Genomic DNA, 24,018 nt, shown 5'->3' with positions numbered 1-24,018 from the left:
TGGAGTGGGTAAAATGTGCTTTAAATAGCACATTAATATATTCCAGTCAATTTGACAATAGCATGACAATTAACAGATGGAGGGAAGACATTTACTGAGATTAGGAATACAACTGTCATTGACTCATACTAACTTTTAAAGGAAGCTGATATGTCAGGATATATATATATTTAATCAAAACTGAAGTGTCGATATATTCACATAAGAAGTGTATAAAATGCCAAAAATATGGGTGCAAAAATTTCATGTGAATATAAGGAAATATGGGACAAACTTGTGCAAAGATGTCCATTGAAGGTTATTAAATAGATAAATCCAAATGAGGCACAAGATACCCAGTCGGAGTCTGGAGGAGTGTTTGATAGGAATGAAATCTGAAAAAGAGTGTTTTTGTTTGTTTGTTTGTTTGTTTTTGTTGTGTTTTTTTTTTTTTTTTTTTTTAAGTGTTCAGATTTCAATATATAATTATCTGCTTAATTTCGCTTCTCTTCTTTCTTTTATTCATGTATGAGGAATGGCACCTACACAGGATTTAGTCTGCTGCTGCAGCCCTTCATTTTTTTTTTAAATCTTCATAACATTTATCTGAATGGATGTGGATATGAACTGGAACACTGCGGGCTGGAAAGCTAATTATATTTTAAAGGAAACTGTAAAATATACTAATTTCCACTACCTTTCATGTTCCAGATCTTTGTTCCATAATTACTGGTGTTCCATCCATTATCTGATTTTCTTGAATTCGTCAGGTTTTGTGTTAAAGTGAAGAGCCAGTTAAGTCTATTACTTCAATTCTAGACAAAAAATGTAATGGCAAAGTGTATATTTCCACTTTTTTTTTTTTTTTTTTTCCAGTAATACAGGCACACGCGTATGGATTCTTTCTGTACTCTATTTAGACTTTTAAAAAATTAATTAATAATTGATAATTTCTGAAAGCTATACCTCCTGTTTCCAGAAGCGGTTTCAGGGATCATTGACAACACTCCCAGATCATTTAAAAGAGAGTGCTTGAAGTACTTGCCTGCAAACACACAAAAGGAGAAGAGGAAGTCTGAAGAAAGGTTACTAATTGAAATTGATGGAATATATATATAAAGTTATGGGTAGCAGAGTGTCACAACAGGTGCTTTTTTTCTGAAGTGTCTAGGTGTTTTCAAGTTTGAGAAGTAAGTTTTTAATGGGAATTTGATTGTGGCTTTGGGACCTCCTTGGGTTTAGAGTGGAGTATAGGATTAAATTTGCCTCCGTTTTCCAGATCCTTTGATTTGTGGTATTGCAGCAGAAGATGGCTTCCTTCTCCAAGGTTGCATCTCAGAGTTACATGGCAATACCAGATATTCTTTTGGGATGCACCGGTTCTCTCAGAGTCTTGTGAAGTTGTTTGTAACACAGGAAATTACATTTTGTATCCCAAGTTTCCTTAATCATCACCTTTCCCCATGTAATTTATTTTTCTGGCATCTGTCACTTGTTCTTGGGTAAAAACAGGTACACTTTTTTTAAAATAATGCCACTTATTTGCATTCTTATGTCTGCATAAAATATGTGCATCAGTGTTGCCATGAATGTAGTTTGGGACAAAAGGTTTGCATATTGAGAAAATTCATATTGTCAGTCAACTAGCTGTACAGACATGTGACCTACTCATGTTAAGACCAGCATTCTGATTCCATGCTAATAACCTAATTGCTATTAATATATGCTGCTTGGTTCTGACCTGTTTTGTTTAGAATGCACATTGGTTTTTAATGTGTGTGACATTTAAGGGTTATGGATTAAAAAATTAAATTTTCCAAAATAAAAAATACCTCATGCATTTTTAATAGAGTTTACAAAAGAGCTGCTCTATATTTTCCCTCCAGCAAGATGGTACAGCATTGAATTAAGTGTCAGTACTTCTGTGGCCATGTAAGATTTAATATTCTGGGCAAAGATATTAATTGTCTTTCAGAGCGGACAGATAGATTTGCTTAAAACCTACTTGTTAATTAATTGGATTTTTGAAAAATGAATAATATTTTAAAATGAGGTTTCAGACTTAATTTTTTGATGGAAACATTTTTACATTTTTATATGGTAGAAGTGTCTCTCTTTTTTTTTTTTTTTTTTTTTTTTTTTTCCCCCAGAGGTGGGGAAGTATAGAGGGTCAGAAGAAAAGATTACATTGTGATTTATACATTTTCTTTCGGAGTGTGAAAGTAGAACCTAGGTAGTGTAGAAAATCAAATCATCTCTCAGGTAAAAAGCATCTGACCTTTGCTTAAAAATAAATAAAAATATCCTACGAGTCAAGCTGATACTCCTGTATCAGGACCATTACTGTTTAAATGACATAGATGGTGGGGTCAAGTGCACCTTCAGCAAGTTGTCAGAGGACACCAAGCTGAACAGTGGAGTCGACATGATAGAAGGAAAGGATGCCATCCAGAGGGTCTGGACCGGCCTGAGAGGTAGACTCACGTGAACTTCATGGTCAAGTGCATGAACCAAGCAGGCCAAGTGCAAAGTCCTGAACCTGGGTCAGGACAGTCATCAAGATCTGCACAACCTGAGGGATGAATTAATTGAGAGCAGCCCTGTGGGGAAGAACTTGGGTTTACTAGTAGACAAAAAACTGAATATGAGCTGGCAATGTCCCTAGAAGGCCAACCATATCCAGGGCTGCATCAAAAGCAGCATGGCCAGCAGGTGGAGGGAGGTGATTGTCCCCCTCTGCTCTGCCCTTGTGAGACCCCACCTGGAGCGCTGTGCTCAGCACTGGGGCCCCCAGCACAAGAAGGATGTGGAGCTGTTAGAACAAGTCCAGAGGAGGGCCATGAGGATGATCAAAGAACTGGAGCACCTCTCCTCTGAAGACAGGCTGTGGGATTTGGGGCTGTTCAGCCTGGAGAAGAGAAGGCTCCAGGGAGACCTTACAGCAGCCTTCCAGTACCTAAGGAGGACCTACAGGAAAGCTGGGGAGGGCTTTTTAAAGGAGTGCAGGGATAGGACAAGGGGTGACAGTTTTAAACTGAAAGAGTTTTAGATTAGATATAAGGAACAAACTCTTTACTCAGAAGGTGGCAAGGCAGTGGAACAGGTTGTCCAGAGAAGCTGTGGCTGCTCCATCCCTGGAAGTGCTCAAGGGCAGGCTGGATGGGGCTTTTGGGCAACCTGGTCTGGTGGGACCATTATGCCCATGGCATAAATTGCAGTTATGAAATTATGTATGAGGCAACTTACAACTCTTGCAATCTCCTTAGCTTTTTCAAGAATGCCACTTTTAAGGCTTCAGTGTTTAGTATTGAGAATCAAGGGGTAACAGTCAACAAAAGTGTTTGCAAGCCATTTCATCTTCCAGGGAAAGGAAGAACTAAACATAGGAGCTGTGGTTAGGTAAATGCTATGAAGAAAATATTAGGCTGAACAGTACTAGTATATGTTTGGTACTTAGATATTTTGGGAAACTTGAATATATATATATATATAGAGAGAGAGAGAGAGAGACTGGTTTTTTCATTTACTTTTGTAGCTCTTTTAATCTATAGTGTTGTAGGATTTGTTCAACATGTACATTAAAAACTTTTACTTTATTCCCTTTCCCCTCCGATCCACCAAAGTATATCTTAACCATAATAAATTTGCTTTGGGCTAAGCATTTACATAAAGTGTGTATGCCCACAAGAATATTTCATTTTTATTAAAAAGAAAACTCTTAAACAGGTTCCCTATTACTGGATTTCTCCCATAAGATCATTCAGAACAGCTTGAATTGACAAAAATGTTTAAAAGGACACAACACAAGAATTTGAATAGATGCTGCAAGTATGCACCTAATATTTATCCACAGGTTTTAAGATGAGTTTTTACCTTTAATAGTGGATTTTCTAAACACATGATGGTAGTGATTGTTTCTGAAATTGTATGAATAGCCTCCATGATAAAGTAATAAGAAATGTTCATGGTAAATAGGTATACTGGTGAGAAAATTGGGCACAGTTCGAGACTTAAAACCAGTGAATGAGAGCTTCACTTACTCTTTCAATTTGTTTATTTCGTAGAAGGTTTAAAAAAATATTGGTGTGCTTTTATCACTGTAAAACTTCACACATGTATTTTAGTTTTTTGAAAATCTAATTTTTTTTTTTTTACATTTCTCTACATTACAAATGAACCACTTTGGTCAAATCTTTGTTCAGTAGGAATAAAGCAATTGTGGTGTGCTTTTTTTTTTTTCGCTATACTAACTCTACAACTCTATGTTGGTCTTTCACCATACTCCATCAAAATTCCTTTTGATAGCATTAGAAGTCTGCTAGTAGAATCGTTTTCTTTGTCAGTCTCTTTTAATAATGAAAGTAGTAAACTGTGCTTGCTATAAGAAAGTTCTCTGTTCTGCCTTTCTGTACCATACGTTGTTGTTTTACGGTTCTGTTCCTAAGACATAACAACAGTGCACTTCTCTTCATGCCCTGCTCTTCAAATATGCATATGGAAAAACAGTGTTTGTTTATAGTACTAAGGCTCTCTTGGCCACCTATCTGGATAAGCAAAAAGTTCATTTCTTAAAGATTAAATATTCAGGCTGACAAAATATGCAAACTTGAGTTGTTGTTTTTTTTTCCCCTGAATCCTGTGGGCTGACTGAGACCCCTGCAGCTGCTAGTGTAGTACTTTAGAAATACAGGAACAAACCATCATTGAAGCCCAGGTACCACCTAGCTGAGAATTACTGGGATTATGAAAGAAGGACTGTCTTTCCTTCTCGTCTCCTCTATCACAGAGTGACAGCAGGGCTGATCAGCAGCTGCTGTTGCAGGCTCTTTATCCTGATGTCTTTCTTTTCCAAGGTATCCATTGACTTCTGGATAGATTTGTGTGAACAAATTGCTTTCTTTGTAATCCTGTCACAATTGATCCCCCTGCTTTTTATAGGCTATGAAACCATGACATGTTTAAACCGCAGTGGTCAGGGTAGAAAAGAGGGGGTTTATGAGAAAGTTATATTTTGTTTTAAAATTATTGCAGTATGTCATATTGTCAACTGCAGTCATTCAACCGGAAAGAATTTATGACCTGCTTATAGTCAGCAACCAAGAAGTTCAGGAACCTGGGATTTTATGAAGCAACTAAGGTAAATTGTCTCAAAGTTTTATTAATTTATGTAAGTAGTATGAAGTATCATAATCTAACTGCAGTTTCTGCATAATTTTATTTTAATTATGTAAGTTTTGAATATGCACCTCTGTCAGTGTTTAATGTGTCATGTTTTCTGAAAACATATTATTAGTAAAATGCAGTAAAATTATACGGGAAAAAGCAACTACTTAGGAGATGATGCTAAGCTGCCATTAAACAGAATTGTGGAAAATGCAGTATTTTCTAGTGGAGTTTATTACTACATCAGAATAGTGGTCTCAGATTCCTTCTGGTATAGCTTCATAGTGGTGAAGTATTCCCAGGAACACTTGGGTAAGAGCTTTCAGCAAGGTGATTTATAGATCCATTTTGATATTTATCTTCAGTCTTTGTTCTCTTGTTTGCTTGGAAATACTGCCAAATACTGGCCTGCAATTAATGTTTTCAGTTCATATATAAAGAATTCACAGTCAGTCAGAACCTGAAGAAGAAATTAAGTCTAATGAATGACATGGTTTCACTGTTAAGTTTATGCCATGGCATCTAGGCATCATTTCACAGTCATCAATACTGCATCTCTGCTCTACTGGATTGCTCACAGAAGAATTGTGATGTGGGCTATATGGTTGCAGTTCTGTCATGTCGTGTAGGATATATACAACTAGTACAGAGTTCATGCAGGCCTTTTGCTTTTGTGCTGGCTTTATTCTGAAATAATAGACTATGCAAGCACTAATGCGAAAGTGACCTGTTGACTTTCTTTTAAACAGTTTAACAGTTGAAGTGAATCTAGCACCTTGTGTTACGTGACATTTTGATCCTACACCAAGAGCCCTGAGGATAGGTGATGCTTTGAATGGCGTCTAGAGTCATAACTGACTAATAGCAGCATTTTTTTTTTATCCAAGAGCTCATGGCTTTTTGGGTGTTCAGTCCTGTCTTACTATTTATGGATGTTCTGTACTCTTGATAAAGTCTCTTGTGCTGGATTACTTTTTCTGTTGTTTAAAAACTATTAATTGAACTCCAGTTGCAGCGCTTTTAAACTGATAGTGATAGGCAAGCAAGAGGTCAGCAAAGTCTTTGGATCCCCAGAATGGCAGTTCAACAACCTTGTCACTTCTGAATTTTACTGGCCTACTACCAAGCCATATAAATCATTTTGTTGGCTCATGTTGCTCCTGGTCAGCCAATATCTAATGAAATTACTTGTGCATCCAATTTGATGTCTTTTATGAGTGAAGAATAGTGGCCATTTAAAAGATGTGATTGCCATCTTCTAGAGATTTTAGGTCTTTGAGTCTAGTCCCTGCAAAAAATATTCAGAGAAACTGAATCTTCATGGTTGGATTAAAATTTTATTCCTCATGAAGTTTTCAGCTAGGGGATAGTGGTTATTTATTACTAAGTGCCACTCTTTGTTGTGAGGTGGGATCTCTAAATAGATGCAGTCCATAACCTGTAATAAGGTTAACTAAATTATCTTTGTTGGGGTACAATTTAGTGCTACAAATGTCACAAACAGGACTGCAATTAGATTCCCCACCCATTGCCCTCTGTTTCAAACTAAATAAACCAACTTCTCCTAGTATCTCTTCTTGTGTTATGCATTGCAGCCCTCTAAGCATCCAGATGATGTAGAGCCCTCCTCCCCTCCCCCAGTCTGTTAACATCCATCTTAGGTGTGTGGAACCTGGGACAGTGTCTCAGGGGAAAACTCATGAGTGCCAAACAGATGAAGATCACTTTTCACTGCTAATGCAGCTCTCTGAGTGGTTAAATGTTCTTTTACTTTGCTTGTATGATGGGACATTCTAAGACAAAAATTCTCTTGTCTTGCATGTAGAACCAGAATCTCAGAAGGAAAAAATGTAGTTCCCAAAGAAAAAAGGAATTAAATTTCTTTCTGGATCTTCAGTATCCAAAAGCTTTCATTCATTGTTGTACCAAACGTAGATATTGTTGAATGGTTTGCAGAGCTTGACATCCAATGTGTTTGCTTTGACATTTAAAGCTTTCAAGAAAATATGAACAATTCCTGGAAAAACATTTGTGTTCAAATGCAAAATATCGCTTTGTATTTTTGCCAAAGTTCTATCTGATGTGGATGTGTAACTTATTCCATTGTTCTTACCTCTTATAGTATCAGGCTGTGCTCTAACGTTTTAGATTTTAACATCTCTGTATAGTTCAGCTTTAGCAAGACCAGTTTCACCAAAACATAAGTACTGCATTCATCAGCTTGAGAGCTGGATCACCAGCTGTCAATTTAAGTGTTGGAACTGATATTCCTTAGACACCCAGTGATCACAGAATCGTTTAGGTTGGAAAAGACCTCTAAGATCATCAAGTCCACATAGCTCTGCCAAGTCTACTGATCCCACACTGCATTTGCCTGACCACCACAATTCTGACTACTTTATCTGTTTATTTGCAAGATAAAATAATCCAAAGAGAAGAGCTTTTTCCAATGAAATCATGTTTTAATCCATTAAACATAATGATTCCAAGGATATTGGAGCCTATGATCTCATTAAAACAAGTGATTTGCAATTTTGGTAATTCATTTCTCTGCATAGGGCTACAGAATTATTCTGTGTTCAGCAGTCACAAAGCTTTTCTCATTCTTGGAATCTCATGGCATCTCCCCTTGAGTACATGTTTAACTGTTAATTCTGTTATTCACTACTAGAAAAGTGGAGTTCCTCTTAATATGCTTTTTCATAAGAATCCTGTCACCTGAGGTCTCAGCCAATGCACCCAACAAGATTAAGCAGCATATGTCTGGGTCATCAGTTTACCTGTCAAACTGTTGTTTCCACGGCTCATTTTACTTCCAGTCAGTACAGTTTTGCACAATGAATGCAACTAGAGCATTGCCTTGGTACTGAAACAGGAGGAAGTCAACTACAGTCTAAACAAGACATTTGTTACGTTTTGAAGAACAGAGGGGTCGACTGACACTCTTGTAAAGGTGATCTGTGGAAGCAGAAAGTCTTAATTAAGCCTATGTTTTAGCAAGGAAATATCTTCTTGGACACACTAGGTTTCATTGAACTGTAACTTTGTTTCCCATTGCTACCTCTTTGAACAGCACACATTCACCACCTATTGCTAGCAACAAAGAGTTCAGTCGTATTTTCCAAGTCTTTGCCTTGTCCTATTCTTTTATTTTGATTGTGGCCTTTGAAAGACCAAGTTTTTGGTAGCTAGAACTTCTTACCTCCAAGGCTGGCAGTGTTTGTCACAGCAATGTAATCTCTGTAGACAGTTGCTCAAAGGAGAAAGTAAGTTTTTCACTTTCAAGATGTACTTTGCACATAGGCAGAGGTCAAGCTGCAGCAACCAATGTTTATGTGAAGTCCTGATACCTGGAACTTCACTGTCAGAGCAGCTAAGAGAGGTGCTGAGAATGACTTCGCAGTCTCAACTCAACAATGTGACTCCAGAAGACATTGTAGTTGTAAAGAATCCATCTTAACATACCTGTGATGTTGTAGACTAGCAGGTATGTAGACTAGCAGCTATATATTGGTACACAACTGGAAGAGTTGCAATTGCAGTACGAGAAATACCTTTTTGAGGTATTTGAGGCTATAAAAGATCTAATAAATTATACAAGGACTCTCCCTCTTTCTCCCTCCTACTTTCTCTACCACCCAGCAGATATACTATATCAAAATTCTGACTGCGGTACTCTACTTCGTCTGAATTTGCTCTGTGTGACCAGTATGATAAGGTATAGTTGCTTTTAGATGGAAGGCTGATGATACCTGACTGACAAAGTAAAGGGATCACTTACCTTGAAAATGACTTTTTAGTGCATCGTACTAAGTGAAGGGGAAGAATTTTAGCTTTTCAGTCTCTTTTTTGTCTCTGATGTATGCGTGAAGTGAACTTGAACTCGTTCAGTTACCCCTGCTTTCTCATTTTTCTTAGGAAAATGTGCAATGAACATGGAAACTTGTTTTAGAGAAAAAAAAAAATGTGAATTATGAAGATTAAAGACAAAACAATGTACTGGGCATGGCAATGCATACCCTGAAGAGGCATAGCAATCCAGAATATGGGAGGACTAACAGTGGGGTCAAGATAGCTAAGTTTTCCCTGACATTGATGAGAAAAAAAAATCTGTCATGTAAAAGGAAGCCAGCCTTAAGAGTTGCCATTTAGGCAGTGCAGAAGCAGCTGTTATCTGTTCCCTGGTAGGACTCTCTTTAACATCATACTCTTCTTCCTCTGTTTCAGCTAAATTCCCCAATGTATGTAAAAACTGTCCTTACATGTATAAGATCGTATGTGTCATTATTTCAGGATAAAAGTTAATTTTATTTTAAACTACCATACCTGCATATAGTTCTTGCTCCTTTTTCCCTTTACTGGCACCTTACATATGCCTTAAAAACTAAAAATGTGGCTGTTTTAGACTTGAACATATTGAAAGCCAGTTTCAATCTATTTCAGTATTAACTGGCATCATTTTAATTTGTCAGAATATCGTAGCACAAGCATTGCAATATATTTTTCTCTGTAAAATTAAGTGTGATGTATATGTTAAAAACATTCTCATGACTAAAAAGGCGAGAAAAGTTTTCTCTCCATAGTAGCACTTAAATATTATTTCAAGAACACATATTTCAAACCATTTCCTTTGTTTTATATTTTTCTTCTAAATTTAAAAGCTTTGGTAGTCAGCAAATATATTCTTAACATTCTTTCTTTGTCTAAAAGGACAGATATAAAACATATGGAAACATGCTAGGTTATTTTCAAAGTTTCATAAGTTCTTAGATGACAAAATTAAATATTAATGACTAACCCATATATTATACTTTAACCTGTGGTACAATCAGCGTACACAAAATATTAACCAAGTCATAAGCTTTCAGTGTTTTTGAGTACTGTGAGGTAGTATCTTAAACATAGGTTTAAGCGTTAATTTATGAAATCCTTCATACAGACAAAATAACATTTGCAAACTGACCTGTAACACCTTTGTAACCTTTTTTTCCCATTTTTTCCCCTTGAAAAATTTGTGTTAAAAAGCATAGTTTAAATACTAATCTCATATGTTTATGAAATCTATGTTTATGAAGAGATTACACCATATAATATCAGTTTTTATTTCTTGCCTTACTATTTCAGTTTGGCATTATCCAATGTGTCTTGCCAGAGAAAAATGTAATTAATTGGGAGTTAAATGCATTTGTTTTGAGAGAAAACCATGAAAAGTATCCTGGTTTTATATTCACTGAAACCTTTGTAGCCAGCCTGAGTATTGTACTCCAGCCATCTGTAGAATAATCAAAATCTTGTACTGTCACACTGCTCAGCACCTTTTAAAACAATCTCTATGAACTGTAATTCAATAGCACAGAGACTTGTGGAAAATTAAAAAAAAAAAAAAAAAAAAAAAAAAAAAAGATTTAATACCCTCTTGCAAATTGCTTATGTTAGCCAAAATGTTTTTTTTCTCCTTCTCTGAGAGGGTACTGCCTATATTTATATTCATATTTTGGCTTTGAAGAAAAACATTAGTGGTTTGATTCCATCTTCCCTGTAAGGAATTCTGTCCTTACCACCTTACCAATCTGTCCATTTTTTTTTTGTAAGCAGTAAGAGTTCACACCACACCACAGTATCAAGCTGCAAATAATGTTTCAGCAAAAGTAACAAAGTAAAAGTAATGAAATTTAATTGCCTAAAATCCAAACAGCTAATTTTTCATCATTAGACCATGCATAACCTTTATTGACAAACCGAGAAACAAAAGTTGTTGGTGGATTGTTTCATGCTGAAGTGGTTGTTTCCTCATTGTTTAGTGGAACCATTGCCTTCTGGTCTGTTATGCTGCAGGTGATTCATTAACAAAAACAACAAAGAACAGTTTCTTGTTTCTGGTTTGCAGTCAATAAAAAGTGAGTCTTCATTTTGCAGTCATAATCAGAAAAGGCCATCCCATCATTACTTTTTTTTTTTTTAAATAAACTTGTAAAAAGGAGAAACTTTTATGTTGAATTTGAGAAACTTTGCTTTTAAAGATCTCTTTCCTTTTTTCATCTCTTCCGTGTTGCCCAAGAAATGCTCGTGTTCGCTTGTGTCATCTGCTGGTGATGTCTTTTTGACCACACTGATGTCAGCATGTCCATGAGCAAAACAGGTAGCCCAGGTTCAAGCCTTGCTTAGCTGCTTTTGGTGAGGAACAGATACTTTTGAGGAATCAGGTATTTATTTCTACATTGTGAATACGATAGCAAAAAACTGTACGTTTGCTTGTGATGGGTTCACCCTGCTGGGCAGCTGAACTTCACCACAGCTGCCTTCTCTTTCTCCTTCCTCAAAGGAAGATGAAGAGAAAATATGATGGAAGAGGGTTCAAGGTTTGAGATAGGACAGGGAGATTGCTTATGAATAACTGCCATTGCCAAAACAGACTCAGCATAGGGAGATTAATTTAATTTATTGCCTATTACTAACAGACTAGAGAGAGAAAACTAAGAGCAAACTAAAACCATCTTCCCCCCCATCCACCCTCTTCCACCTCCTCCCCCACAAGCAGCACAGGAGAATTGAGAATGGGGGCTGCAGTCAGTGCCTGACACTTCGTCTCCTCCACTCCCTCACAGTCCCTCCCTGCCCCTCCTCCCCGTGGGGTCCCTCCCAGGGATGCCGTCCTTCCCCAACTGAGCCTGGAGGGCTGCCCACAGGCAGCAGCTCTTCAAGCACTGCTCCCACACGGCTCCGTCCCACGGGGTCCATCCATCCATCCATGCCCCAGGAGCAAACTGCTCCAGCACGGGTCCCCCACGGGTGTGCGGCAGCTCCCCCCAGACCCCCTGCTCCTGCGTGGGCTCCTCTCCACGGGCTGCAGCTCCGGCCCTGGGCCTGCTCCTGCGGGGGCTCTCCATGGGCCACAGCCTCCTCCAGGCCACATTCACCTGCTCCACCGGGGGCTCCTCCACCCATGGGGGGGCTGCAGCGTGGAGATCTGCTCCATGTGGGACCCATGGGCTGCAGGGGGACAGCCTGCTCCACCAGGGGCCTCTCCCTGCACAGCCCGCAGGGGAACTGCTGCTGCCTGCCTGCAGCACCTCCTGCCCTCCTGCTGCACTCACCTGGGGAGCTGCAGGGCTGTTGCTCTATTTTCTCACTCCTCTCTCCCAGCTGCTGTTGCCCAGCAGTTCTTTCCCCCCCTTAACTCTGTTCTCCCAGAGGCCCACTCAGCGTCGCTCATGGCTCAGCTCTGGCCAGTGGAGGGTCTCTTTTTGAAGCAGCTGGAGCTGGCTGTGGTTGTGACATGGGGCAGCTGCTGGGCTCTGCACACAGAGCCGCCCTTGCTGTCTGCACACTACCAAAACCTGGCTACATAGACCCAATACATTGCTCCATTTCTCAGAGTACAGTAAAACTAATATGTGACTTCCTTCCTAATACGGAAAATATATATGTATATAGATCAGATCACTTTTCAAGCAGTCTCATTCCCTGAGAGGTCTGTCTGTGAATCCCTGCGGGATGATGCTGGTATTTAGCATCCCTCACTCTTCACAGCTTTCCACCCCCGTCAAGCAGCTGAGGTTTGTGTGCGGGCACCCAGCTGCTCATGGCAGGAATGGCTTGCCCACAAATCAGAGACGTGCTTGCTGACAGCCATGAACACGCTTTTAGCACAACAGCAACAACAAAAAAGTGTTTTATCTTTGCCTTGCTGTCCAACAAAATCCAAATTGTTGATACTCTTAGTGACCCATCTGAAACAAAAGAACTAATTTACAAATGATCTAATTTTCATATTTTGTAAATATTTAAGCAGGTTTTTTTGTTTTTTTGTTTTTTTGTTTTTTTTTGTTTGGTTGGTTTTTTTTTTGGGGGGGAAGGGTATTTTCATCAGTTAAATTGATTTCACATTGATTTGCATTTCCTTAGATCTTTCCTCTTGCTGCTGGTGTCTTTTATCTGGCCTCTTTTCATGTGCCTCAGTAGAAACAATAGATACTTTCATATTTTCTAGCAGTGAAAAAAGGCTTTTGTGGTAAGACAATACAATGTTTCAGTATCTTACTGAACCAGGTAGGCTTAGAAGCTAACACTCTAAAAAGATGCCAGCTTCCTCCATTCATCTGAAGCCTTCTTAAAGTGTTATTCATTTGCGTGATTATACCATCTAAAATCCCTGTCAGAACGATTGCTGTAGATGTAGAGGCAGACCACAGTAATCCAAGTTTCTTCTTGCTGACACAGGAGGTTTTGTCCAGCTTTTCATGGAGACCAATGGGGCAGGTTACTGAACAGTTTGCATCACAATTTGAGCTTTTGCTAAGTCTGGCTTTCTTCAGACCCATCAGATGCATGTCTGATTCAAACATAAAGGATTAGTAACTCACTGTTAATCATGTTATTCATGAGCAAGCTTTCTGAGAAGGTCTCTAAACACTCTGTCTGCATCATTGAGCTGCTCTCCTCAAGGGAAGAAATTTTGTCCACTGTGTATATATGATCAAACCTATCTCAGTCTGCATGTGATGCTCTAGGGCTGAGCTTCATTGTGCCAAGACACTTTTCTAGGTCTTAGTGTTTGCTGCTTGAGTCCATAATCTAAGTTTTCAGATGCCAATGCTAGGCTAACATTGTACTTTATACTCAGTTCTGTTAGCATCCTAGAACTGGATTTTTTTTCTGAGTATAATAATGGAAATATTTCACAACCATGCCTACATGACATCTTCTTCGTGTGTACTCTGTCAAAAATGAATTTGTCTGTATTCAAATCTGGTGAACAGGTAAGGTCAGAAAAGCTGTAAAGCATGTCTGGAGCCAGTATGCTGACTGATGAGATCTGTCTGTTTCTTCAGCAGTAGTTCTCTACAAGCACAGGAAGAAAAGTAAGTTCCTAATCAATCAAAGTTAAGTGTAAGACTATTGTGTCGGTCTTGATGTTGAGATATCTTTAGAATGGAAGCATGAACTTACTGGTCTTCCTTGGCATTTAAAGACTTACATGATAGCCGTTGTGGAATTAAATCAGACACAAAGTTGCAGCTCCCTGCTTTCCTTGCAGTGTTCATGAACATAATTTTTATATACTGTAATTTGTGTGCTAAATAACTTGTGCCGTAACAATAAAGATCAAGTAATTTAATTTCTTCTCAGGAATAAAAGGAGTCAAATCAAAGTTTCGAATAAATAAGGAAGTTACATGTACATTCTGATTGTTAAAAACTGCATGCTATATAAACAATACACAGCAATTTTGTCTTCCCAAAGACCATTTTTTCCATATCTGATACAGCGAACTTTAATACAAAGAGAGATTTAAAAGAACAAAAACAAAAAAATTCTACTGAGGTTGCTTCTTCAGACAGCTTTCTACAGTATTCTTACAGTAAAATTTGCAAAATTAGATGAGACATGAAATCAGAAAGTTGTCATGTCTAGAACTTGTGTTCCTTATGTTAATCACTGGCATTCTTAGTAATTGTGTGAAGGCCCATTAGTGAAAGAAAATAACAATTTTAAAATATATCTTGTAGATGCTATATTTGGCAATTATACCTACACATTTTCCTACTGAATCCTGAAATTACAATGACACATTTGTGCAAACAAATACTTTATGCTGCTAATCATTAATTCTGGGTGGAGATTACTGAGGAATCAGTAATGAACTTACATCGTGTATATGTATAGGTATAGATGTATATATGCTGTCTCCAAAAAGGGGATAATATCTGAGAGTATATATGAAATACAGAATAGGCATAGAAGGAAGTCAGACTTCCGACAGATCTTCTACGAGCCATTTTTCATACTTAGAACATACGAGGTATCAGTTAAAAAAATGTGCTTCTAAATATTTTATTGTGATAGGATTGCAGTGATACATATACCACCTATTTTCCCCCAAAAGTGTAGTAGTTCACTGTGATGCTTTTGTAGAAGAATTTATTGTAGAAGGATTTAACATAATCTTTGCACAGAAATGACAACCCTACAACTCTAGATTTCTGTTTTTAAGAGATTTTTCATTCAAAGAATATTTTAAAAAACAGCCAGCCTAACTGGATGTTATTTATAGGAATGTAAATTCCTAGTGCATTCAAGGCAAAGTAACCCTCTGCCTGGATACAGCTGTTCGGAAAAAAACAAAACAAAACAAAAAAACTTTGCTTTAACAGGATAATATTTATTCTAACTATGCATATTGAGGTGAAAATTCTAGTTCTTTGTTTCTCACGGGAGTTTACCTCAAGGTAACTGTCTTGATTTTAAAAGCATTTTTCTCCCATACTGTGAAAAAAGAGTTTTGTCTGTCTCTGGTGTTCTGTGATCTCCCCAGCCTGTGTGGTCTTTTTAGTAATTGTACGCCATTTGTCCTCTGTAGCTAGCTGTGCACCAGTTCAGCCAGCCATTAATGAATATTTGTGTGAGAGTAGGAGGAGAAAATGGGAATGACTGACATTTCTTGTTTGTTTAGATGTCTGTAAGGTCTCCTGCACATCTCCAAATTCCTGCAGTTGTTGGCTCACTAGCAGACTGTGCAATGAGTTTATTCTAGGTGTTTTCCATGAATGCAAGGTTAGATCCTGGGTCTGCTGGAGTAAGGTTATCTGTGTCTGTCTCCAAACCATTCATTTCCAGTAACACTTGATTAACTAACAAATTAGCTAGGGAGCGAACAAATACATTGAAAATGGAGAGAAGGGTATCCATAGTAGGATGCCTCAGCTGCCGATTTTGACCTTCTTAAATACCGTAAGGAATCTGAGTTCCTTATGGTTATTTGAAAAAGAAATAGTACTTTAAGGGGAGAATGCAGTATGTGTACAAACTAATGTTCAGGAAGAGAGCGAGTTAGTATGAAACATATTCTGTTTTACAGCATTTGCGCGCCGAGGACTTCAAAATGCATGTAATTCAGTCCTAAGGCATGTTTGTGGGTTGTTTTTATTTCACTAAAAAAAAATAAAATATTTGGTATTGGAGATGGAAATAAGCTTGGAATAAGAATAAAGTTTGAAGATCACATCTTTTTGATGATTATGAAAGAAGTGCAATTTGGAATATGTAAGTTGGTATTTAACTCCCTGTGTCCTACTGAATTACATCCATCCAGAGCTGTAAGAACATAAAGTTTTAATTGCTGTTTCTTATGCGCAGAGAGTTAAGGAACAGGTGTGCTTTTAAGTGGTTCTGGTCTGTTTTAACACATCTGCTTTTCTTACCGTACTACAATTCATCTTTCTGACCATGCAGCTTAAACTCACTGATAAATTCTGTGAGATACAACTTATGACCCTCTTCCCATCTGTATGTGCCTAAGCAAATACATCATTCTCCAGGGTCCAAGGAAATTCACGGGAATTCTGAACTGATGTAGCACAGATGCTGATAGATCCACAGGGAAATGCAGACTACTAAGAATCAATTGGGGCCTATTTAGGAATGCATCTGAATTTGGCTGTTAATTAATTATCTATATCCTTCCATTGTGTCAGATTTTAAGGATTTCTAATAGAAATAAATCAGAGAATGAAAAGCAAATGTGAAGACATTAATCTGTTGAATGTAAGTTATAAGTGGCTCCAGGTAGTATTGAATGTTATATTAGATATGGAGATGGGTATATGTGTTGTTTCAACTAGTTACTATTAACAAACTTGAGTATACTGTATTTTTTTTTAATGCGTGCTCAGTCATAGAGCATTATCATTATCAGTAGACATTTAGATATACAAACCAGCCTGTCCCTCCATCTGTTTGCTTCAGAATACTTGGCATTTATTGTGCAATGTTGTAAAAGTAGTTACAGCTTTGCAATTGAGAACTATGATAGCAATATCAATTTTTCATGTTCAAGTTAGCTTTCAAACCAGAAGTTTGCCTTTTATTTATAACTCCTGGTGCCTTGTTCTATGTGTGTGCCCGAGGTAAGGGAGTTAAGTGTGTGGAATATGACTGGGCAATAAATAAGATTGCAAAACTCTGTCATTAGTAATAAAGCCTTTTGAGTAGTATATTAAAATAAAAGTATCAAGAGGATTTGATTAAACCAAGCAAAAACAAAAACAAACAAACAAAAAAAAACCACTTTGATTATAACCAGGAATTTGCCTTCTGAATTGACGAATTTGCTTTCTGAAATATTCTAAGGAGAATTATTTTTTGTGTGGTTTCCACTGAAAGACTGCATTGAGAAGATACATATGTTTAAAATAAATTGTTAGCCAAGGCAATGAGAAATTGGAGAGTCTGTTTTACATCTTGTGCAGTGGAATCTTCATCCTTTTATGCTGGTGATTATATTCACCTGAAAATTTACCTAGTTGTCTGCTGCTGGCGGTTATAAGCTGAGTATATATTAAACACTGCGGTTATTTTGTAGAATTACCCATACATTCAGAATAGCTGTTCTGTATAGGGTAGCATATCACTGCTCACTGGGAGCTGGAAGGTTTTGTCTTCCTTTTCCTTCTGCTTCTCATCCACTTCCTCCACTCCCCCTTGCCCCTTTCTCTCCTCTATGCCCCCACCCAACAAGGAAATTTGTTTTTGAACAGCTGTTTAGAGACCGGGGAAAATGTTACAAAATGTTTGTAAGGATACCAGACAATAAATGAGAAGATAGTTTAGAGGGGAAAACAACCCTATCAATTAAGCTGATTAGAATTTTAGAGAAATTCTCAGTAGGCTGTAAATTGATACATCCCTGGGATGAGAGAAGAGGTAGAATGAAATAAGATTCCATCTAAATGTAAAAAGGCAAAATGGCACTAAAATTTAATTTTAACACTTAAAAATACATTCAGTAGTGATACATGGCCAAATATGTTAAATCATACATTTCAGAAAACTTATTACCATATTCCCTGCAGTGGATTCAGAGCGGTGTAAAGATTTGTCTTGGGCAATGTCTGCGATTCACGCCAACTTTGCAAGTAGTAAATGCAATGTTCTGTTACGTTAAACACCAGATGAGCACACTGAACTTAGCAGCAACTGTAGTTAGTCGAAGATGGTGCAAATCAACTCTTTAGCTCTGCCAGTTCAGCGTATCACTCCAGTGCTGTCCCCACACCACTCTTCTTAGACATTGACTCAGACAAAAAGCCCATCCTGACATTTTCAAGGCTATACAAAGAATTAATACTTGGTATTTATTTTATTCATATAATTAACATCTCTGTTCAACTATGTTTCTCTGATGGTGTGAAGCAGTCACCCTCAAGGGTGAAACTCAGAAATAAGAGATGAAAATTTTACTGCCACAAGGACAAAATTTGTTATCTAATTACAAAAAACATTGGAGTGACTGAGTGTGACAATAGGAATAAACTATTCCAAACTGTTTAGTATTCTGGTTGCTCTGTTACTTTTATTTCACGTGAAGATAATAATAGCAAAAAGAAAATGAGATGGCAGAAATGAGGGAAAAAGTAAAGGTGAAGAATAAGGGGGTGGGGAAACAGAAAAACTTACCAGGAAAGAAGGAAAGAGAATGATACACTTGATAGAATGAATAGAGAAGTTAGACATCCAGCAAATTACTGTTTTCTTATTTATGTTCTGCGAAACGCATACTAGGTCAGGCTGCATCTGAAAACTTGTATGTATAGATAAAAGAAGGCAGCTTAACTGCACTTTTCATAAATAGGCTGAGACTCCTCTGCACACAGTGACATTTAATTAAGTCAGTAAGCTGAAAGTGATTTTTTTTATCCTATGTTTTAGTTATGGATGAAAAAAGATTGCAGTGGGTAGTCTTGTATCCTTATCAGAGCAAAATTGCTTAAAGTAGATTAAGAATTTGCCTACTCTAGGGTCTTTAGCAATATTTTAGATACATAGTCATTTTTAATACTCTTCTACTGAAAAATTAAAGAACCGGATTATAACCTAGTCCACATTATGTTTTAATTACAGCTATTTGTGTTCACTGATTAAGGGCACTGAGTGAATAATGGACATCTCAGCTAAAATGAGGGGCCGTCAGCCTGTTCTGACATAGATTTTACTTGTAAGAACCCATTTGTGATATGTTGGTTTTGTGGTTTAGGTGGGAACTCCTGATCATGTAACAATGATCGTTTGGCACCTTCCTCAAGGGACTAATGCTAGTAAGAAATACAAGACAGCGAAAAGAACATTTTCAGCTGGTGCCACATTTCTGCACTGTTCTTTGTGACACTGCTGACTGTTGAAGTGGTATTTATTGTAGATGTACCAAGTTTTTTACATACAGAAACAATTCTATTTTAGCAAAGAATTAGGTGCACATGCACACGTTTCATAAAAGATTGTTATATCCTCTGTCCCACTGAACCATCCCAAATGAGAAACAGACTGGCACAAAATTATAGACTCCATGCTTTCTTTTAGATCTCCATAGACATTTGCCTGCCACAATGCAATGTGAATTTTGTCTCACTTATCAGACCATGACTATTAAATAACGAGGAGATCGCAGTCTGATCATAAAGAACACCGATTTATTTCTAAGCACCAAGAGAACCTCAATTGAAATGACCACACTTTTTTCATTTGCCTGCCCTAACCAGTGACTTACATTACTTCAGTTTGCTTAGAGAAAAATATGAAAGACAAGCGTTTCAATGTCTTTTATTGTATATGAGAAGCTGATCTTGCTTTCTGATCTGAAGTAGTACCAGAAGACACCAGTCTTGATGGATATGTGAAGCTCGGAGAAATGAGATCTGGTATGATCACACTGATCTTGGTTAGAGGTGTCACATACCCAACCTGCCCCTTTCAGAAGATGTTGTGAAACCGTTGTATTGAAATCCAGCAGACTCTTCTGCCAGAAACCATTCAAGAGAAGACCCTGACTTCATTTGTTGTGACTAATAAATTTTAAGTTATATATCTTCCTTTTATCCTGAACCTTCTCTTTTCAGTTTTACTTCCTTCCATTCAAACACCAAAATCCTTCAGGAACTGCAAACGCCAGACATCCAGGCTGGATCCATTTGCTAATTGCATATCTTTTTTTCTTCTTTCCTCTACCCCTTTTCCTTTCTGAAGAAACCACTTGTTTGCTTTCTCTTTGTTTCTGAGCTGGTAGAATGCATTTAAAAATGCTTTTACTTCCCTGTCACTACATTATGCTGTTTGGAGGGGGAATCAGCTGGAATCATGGCAAAGAGGACTGCTGTTCTGGTAGTTTTATTTCGTATTCACCGTACGATTCCCAGAATTGCATTGTTCCTTCCCAGAGGGGGAAGATTGGTCTCTCATGCAAATTACTGGTCCTTTTCTAGGCTTTTGTAGCCTTCCTGAAATTGTTGGAAAGGATCCTTCTTTCTGCAGAGCGAGGAGGAGGTATTGCACCAGACAGTCTGGCCCCAGTCATTTTATCCCTTTCCTGTGTCTTACAGTTTGCTTTTGGAACAGGCATCAGGCAATACCTATCCTGAGTTCCCAGGGCTTCTGCTGCTTTTGTGAATTTGGTGTGCCAAATTCAGCAGCTTTATTTGACTTAAATTGAGATTTGCATCAGTGTTAGAATATACAGAATCTGGCCCACAGCCTTGTCCATATGCAAAAGTACCCTTGCTAATTTAAGCTGAATTGTTGAACAAGCATTTCTCTACTTTTTTTAAGGGGTACATCGGGTTGGTACCAGTTTAATGAAACTAGTGTGTATACGTCATTTCAGCTAATGTTTTGTGAGTAGACATGTCCACAGATTCAGTTTTCAGAGAACCCTGTTAGTGTTAATGGAAGTGCAACTGTGATCCTCAGGAATGCCTCCAAGCATTGGAAAATCTAGCAGCAACACACAGAATGTGCAGTAATAGTTACATATTTATTTTAAAAGGAGGAAAGTGACAAAGCAAACTAGAAGGGATAAGACAAGAAACAGTCTGGATAGATTGGTACTATGATTGAAAGTAGCAGGCATTAAACTACCTGTTTCATGCAAGCAAGTTAAGCAGGATAGAGATTTTAATTTAACCCCCATCTCCACAGACATCAGCACACGCATGCAGGGGATTATTACCATCTGTTTTATTCACAGTCATTTCCATCAGTTGTGTGGTTTTTTTTTGTTTTGTTTTGTTTTTTGTGTGTGTGTGTTTTTTTTTTTTTTTGTTTTGTTTTTTTTTTTTTTACTACTGTTAAAGGACTGCTTTGAAGCTGTTGTGTTAATTGTTAACTTTGGCTGAATCTGTGTGTAGATGCCTATAACAATGTCAGCATACTAACATCATAACCATTAGATTAATGAATGGAAGTTATTATTAGCTCTTATTGTGCTAACACACAGTACATTAATAGCTGTTCAGGTTCAATCAAATACACTACTGACTTTGTATGATGTTATTTACCAGATCTTAGATGAACTGCTGAGCAAGGTGAATGTAATCTTTCATTTTTATCTGTGACTTACAAATAAGCTAACAAAATCATGTTTATAGAATATTTTATTATTATTCTCTACAGCAGGAGAACAGATATACCTGTGGACTTGAATTCATCACTAAAGTGGAATATGCATATATGAAGGATGCTGTAGCAAATGGAAGGAAAATTAACTATTGCAAATGCTATCTTTCATATAGCTTAAACCTGCACTGTGAATTACTGGAATGAATACCAAAAGGGGAAAAAAAAAAGAGTTTGCTTATTCCTTTCTTTTTTTTTTCTTTTTCTTTCACAGAACCTGAAGAAAGTGTTTGTAGAATTTAGCCATCAGGAGCTGTTTGAGTTCTATAACAAGGTCTGTAGATTTTACAATACTGTAGTTCCTTTGTAAACACCTTATGCTGCTCAGCAGGAAGTATTGCCTATATGAATTAAATCTAATGAAATTGGAAGGAAAATGGATCCAATTTTAATTAAAGCTGTTGGATTTGTTTGATCACATAAAGCATTTTCAAGAAGAGTCTGTGCTTTCAAATTTGGAATAGGCAGGTCTTGGAGTCATTGTAATCATACCTGGTGGCTAGGTCTAGAGGAGCAGCTGATGATTAACAATGAGAAGCTCTCTGGAAAGAGCATCTTTGTGTTATGTCGAAATGCCAGGCTCATAATCCAGTCAAAATGAACTCTATTATTTTTTTACCTTGTTATTATGCATTGGAAATTCACAGCAAAACATCTGTGCATGTAAAAAGGCAGTATTTAGACAACTGTTTCTTTAAAATTTGAATATTTAAACTGCAGCAATGAATTCTAATAGCTTCACGTAAAAACAAATATTCATGAGTACAAGATTTTTTTATTGCTATATGAATAGATTTAGTATGCATAGTTGAAGACATTGGAATGTTGGTTTTTTTTCTGTTTGCATGTTTCTAAACAATATCTTATGTGAGTGGAGTTTTTTTTTTTTCTTTTTGTTCCTTTAAATAGCTGGAAACTATACAAGCACAGCTGGATTCCCTTACGTGATGTTTTTGAAGACTTATTTCTCCATCACACTCCTGCCACCTCATTATTTTGAATCGAAGATAGATTGCCAAGCTGTGTTTGCTGGAGGATTCAGTAGTTTGCTTCCTGTAAAATTATATGGCTTATCTCCTTTTAGAGCTACAGTAGTAACATTAACCAAGAGAAATCATTGTTAAGAGTCTTAAGATTCTAATGGATTTTTTCTAGTTTTCTGAGGAGTTGTAAAGAGTAGCTTTACTTGAAGAAAAAAAAAAAGAGAATGCTATCCTGCCTCAGTTTGTTTTTCTTTTTTCTTTTTTTGTCCTTTTAGCTACGACACTTGATTTGATATAAATTTGCATACTAGTGAGAGACCAGGAATTGAATCTATTTTTTATGCATAAAAGCAATATAAAACTTAGTAGTAACAGTAGTAAGAAAATACACAGCAAATGAAGTCTCTATCCTTTTGAATTGTTATTGACTGACACAATTAATAATGCTTATTGCAAATTTGTCAAAATAAATTCAAAATTTATAAACTGATGTCTTGATTTTTTTTCTGTTTTATTTTTATTTCATTGTCTTTCTTATTTTTAATTATTTACAAGAAAAAAATATGTTTTTAATCAACAGTGTCACTGATTGCAGTGTTTACTTTTGGCACTGAGAATAAATACAGCTTCTTAGCACTGCATGCATACCGATGAATCATAAGTAGTATGGTGTATAACTGGGGGGAGAGAACTTCGAGTATATAACAAAGAACGCTGAAGTAGTCTGACAGCCAGATTTCTGAAAGCTATTTGTTGATTCTTCCTAATGTTGTCCACCACTGTTTTTACAGCTAACAGGAAGAAATAAAGTACAGTGACTTAAAGGCCAAGTTAGTATATTTTCACACATTAGTTCCAGATGAATGGAAGTTCATGAACAGTACGAGAAGGTAAAAGTCATCTTAGTTCTTGTTTCTTGCCAGTCATTGCCAGTCAGTTCATTGCTGCACCTTAATAATGGGCACAGTATGTGACTTCTACTTGGGGCTAACAAAAGGTGAAAGGATGTGAAAACCTTCAGTATTAGCATGTCTCTGTTTCTCCTTAAGGGATTCACTGAACAAGGCTTTTTTTCTTTCAGATGCCTGAAACAGGGATGTTTAATGCCCAAGCAGCCAGTTTTCTTTTGAGAGTTGTTTGCTTGTGACACTAGATATAAGTATAGCCAAAAGGTATGTTTCGAACTGCGGTTTTTAGGTCCTCTTGTGCCACAGTTCTTGTTTTGTTGCTTTTGGAGGCTTGTTTTGAGCTTTATGTGTCTCTTTATTAGGGATTATGCTGTCAGCTCAATACAGGAGGAGTTTGGACCACTTACCTGAGCTGAGAGATATTAGAAAAGATTAAGAAGTTAAGGAGATCAACAGTCTACATGTGAGTAAAGAGCACCAAAGGAAAAAAAAAAATTAAAAAACAAACAAACAAACAAACAAAAAAAAACAGATTTATCATA

At 37.2% G+C, this 24,018-nt stretch overlaps 1 protein-coding gene across 1 annotated transcript in view; it reads left to right on the top strand.

Moving 5' to 3' along the window:
* Positions 1-23,058, top strand: part of COMMD10 (COMM domain containing 10) — a 104,328-nt gene extending 81,270 nt beyond the window's left edge. Inside the window, exons 6-7 of the mRNA XM_084504350.1 lie at positions 21,800-21,859; positions 22,495-23,058. Of these exons, the coding sequence (XP_084360476.1) occupies positions 21,800-21,859; positions 22,495-22,533 (99 nt within the window). The 3' untranslated portion in view covers positions 22,534-23,058. The remainder of the gene's footprint in view (positions 1-21,799; positions 21,860-22,494) is intronic.
* Positions 23,059-24,018: the final 960 nt, after the last annotated feature.

This window comes from Aythya ferina, assembly GCF_964211825.1.
Source record: "Aythya ferina genome assembly, chromosome: Z".
NCBI classification, from domain to species: domain Eukaryota; kingdom Metazoa; phylum Chordata; class Aves; order Anseriformes; family Anatidae; genus Aythya; species Aythya ferina.
This window is presented reverse-complemented; position numbering and strand designations above follow the sequence as displayed.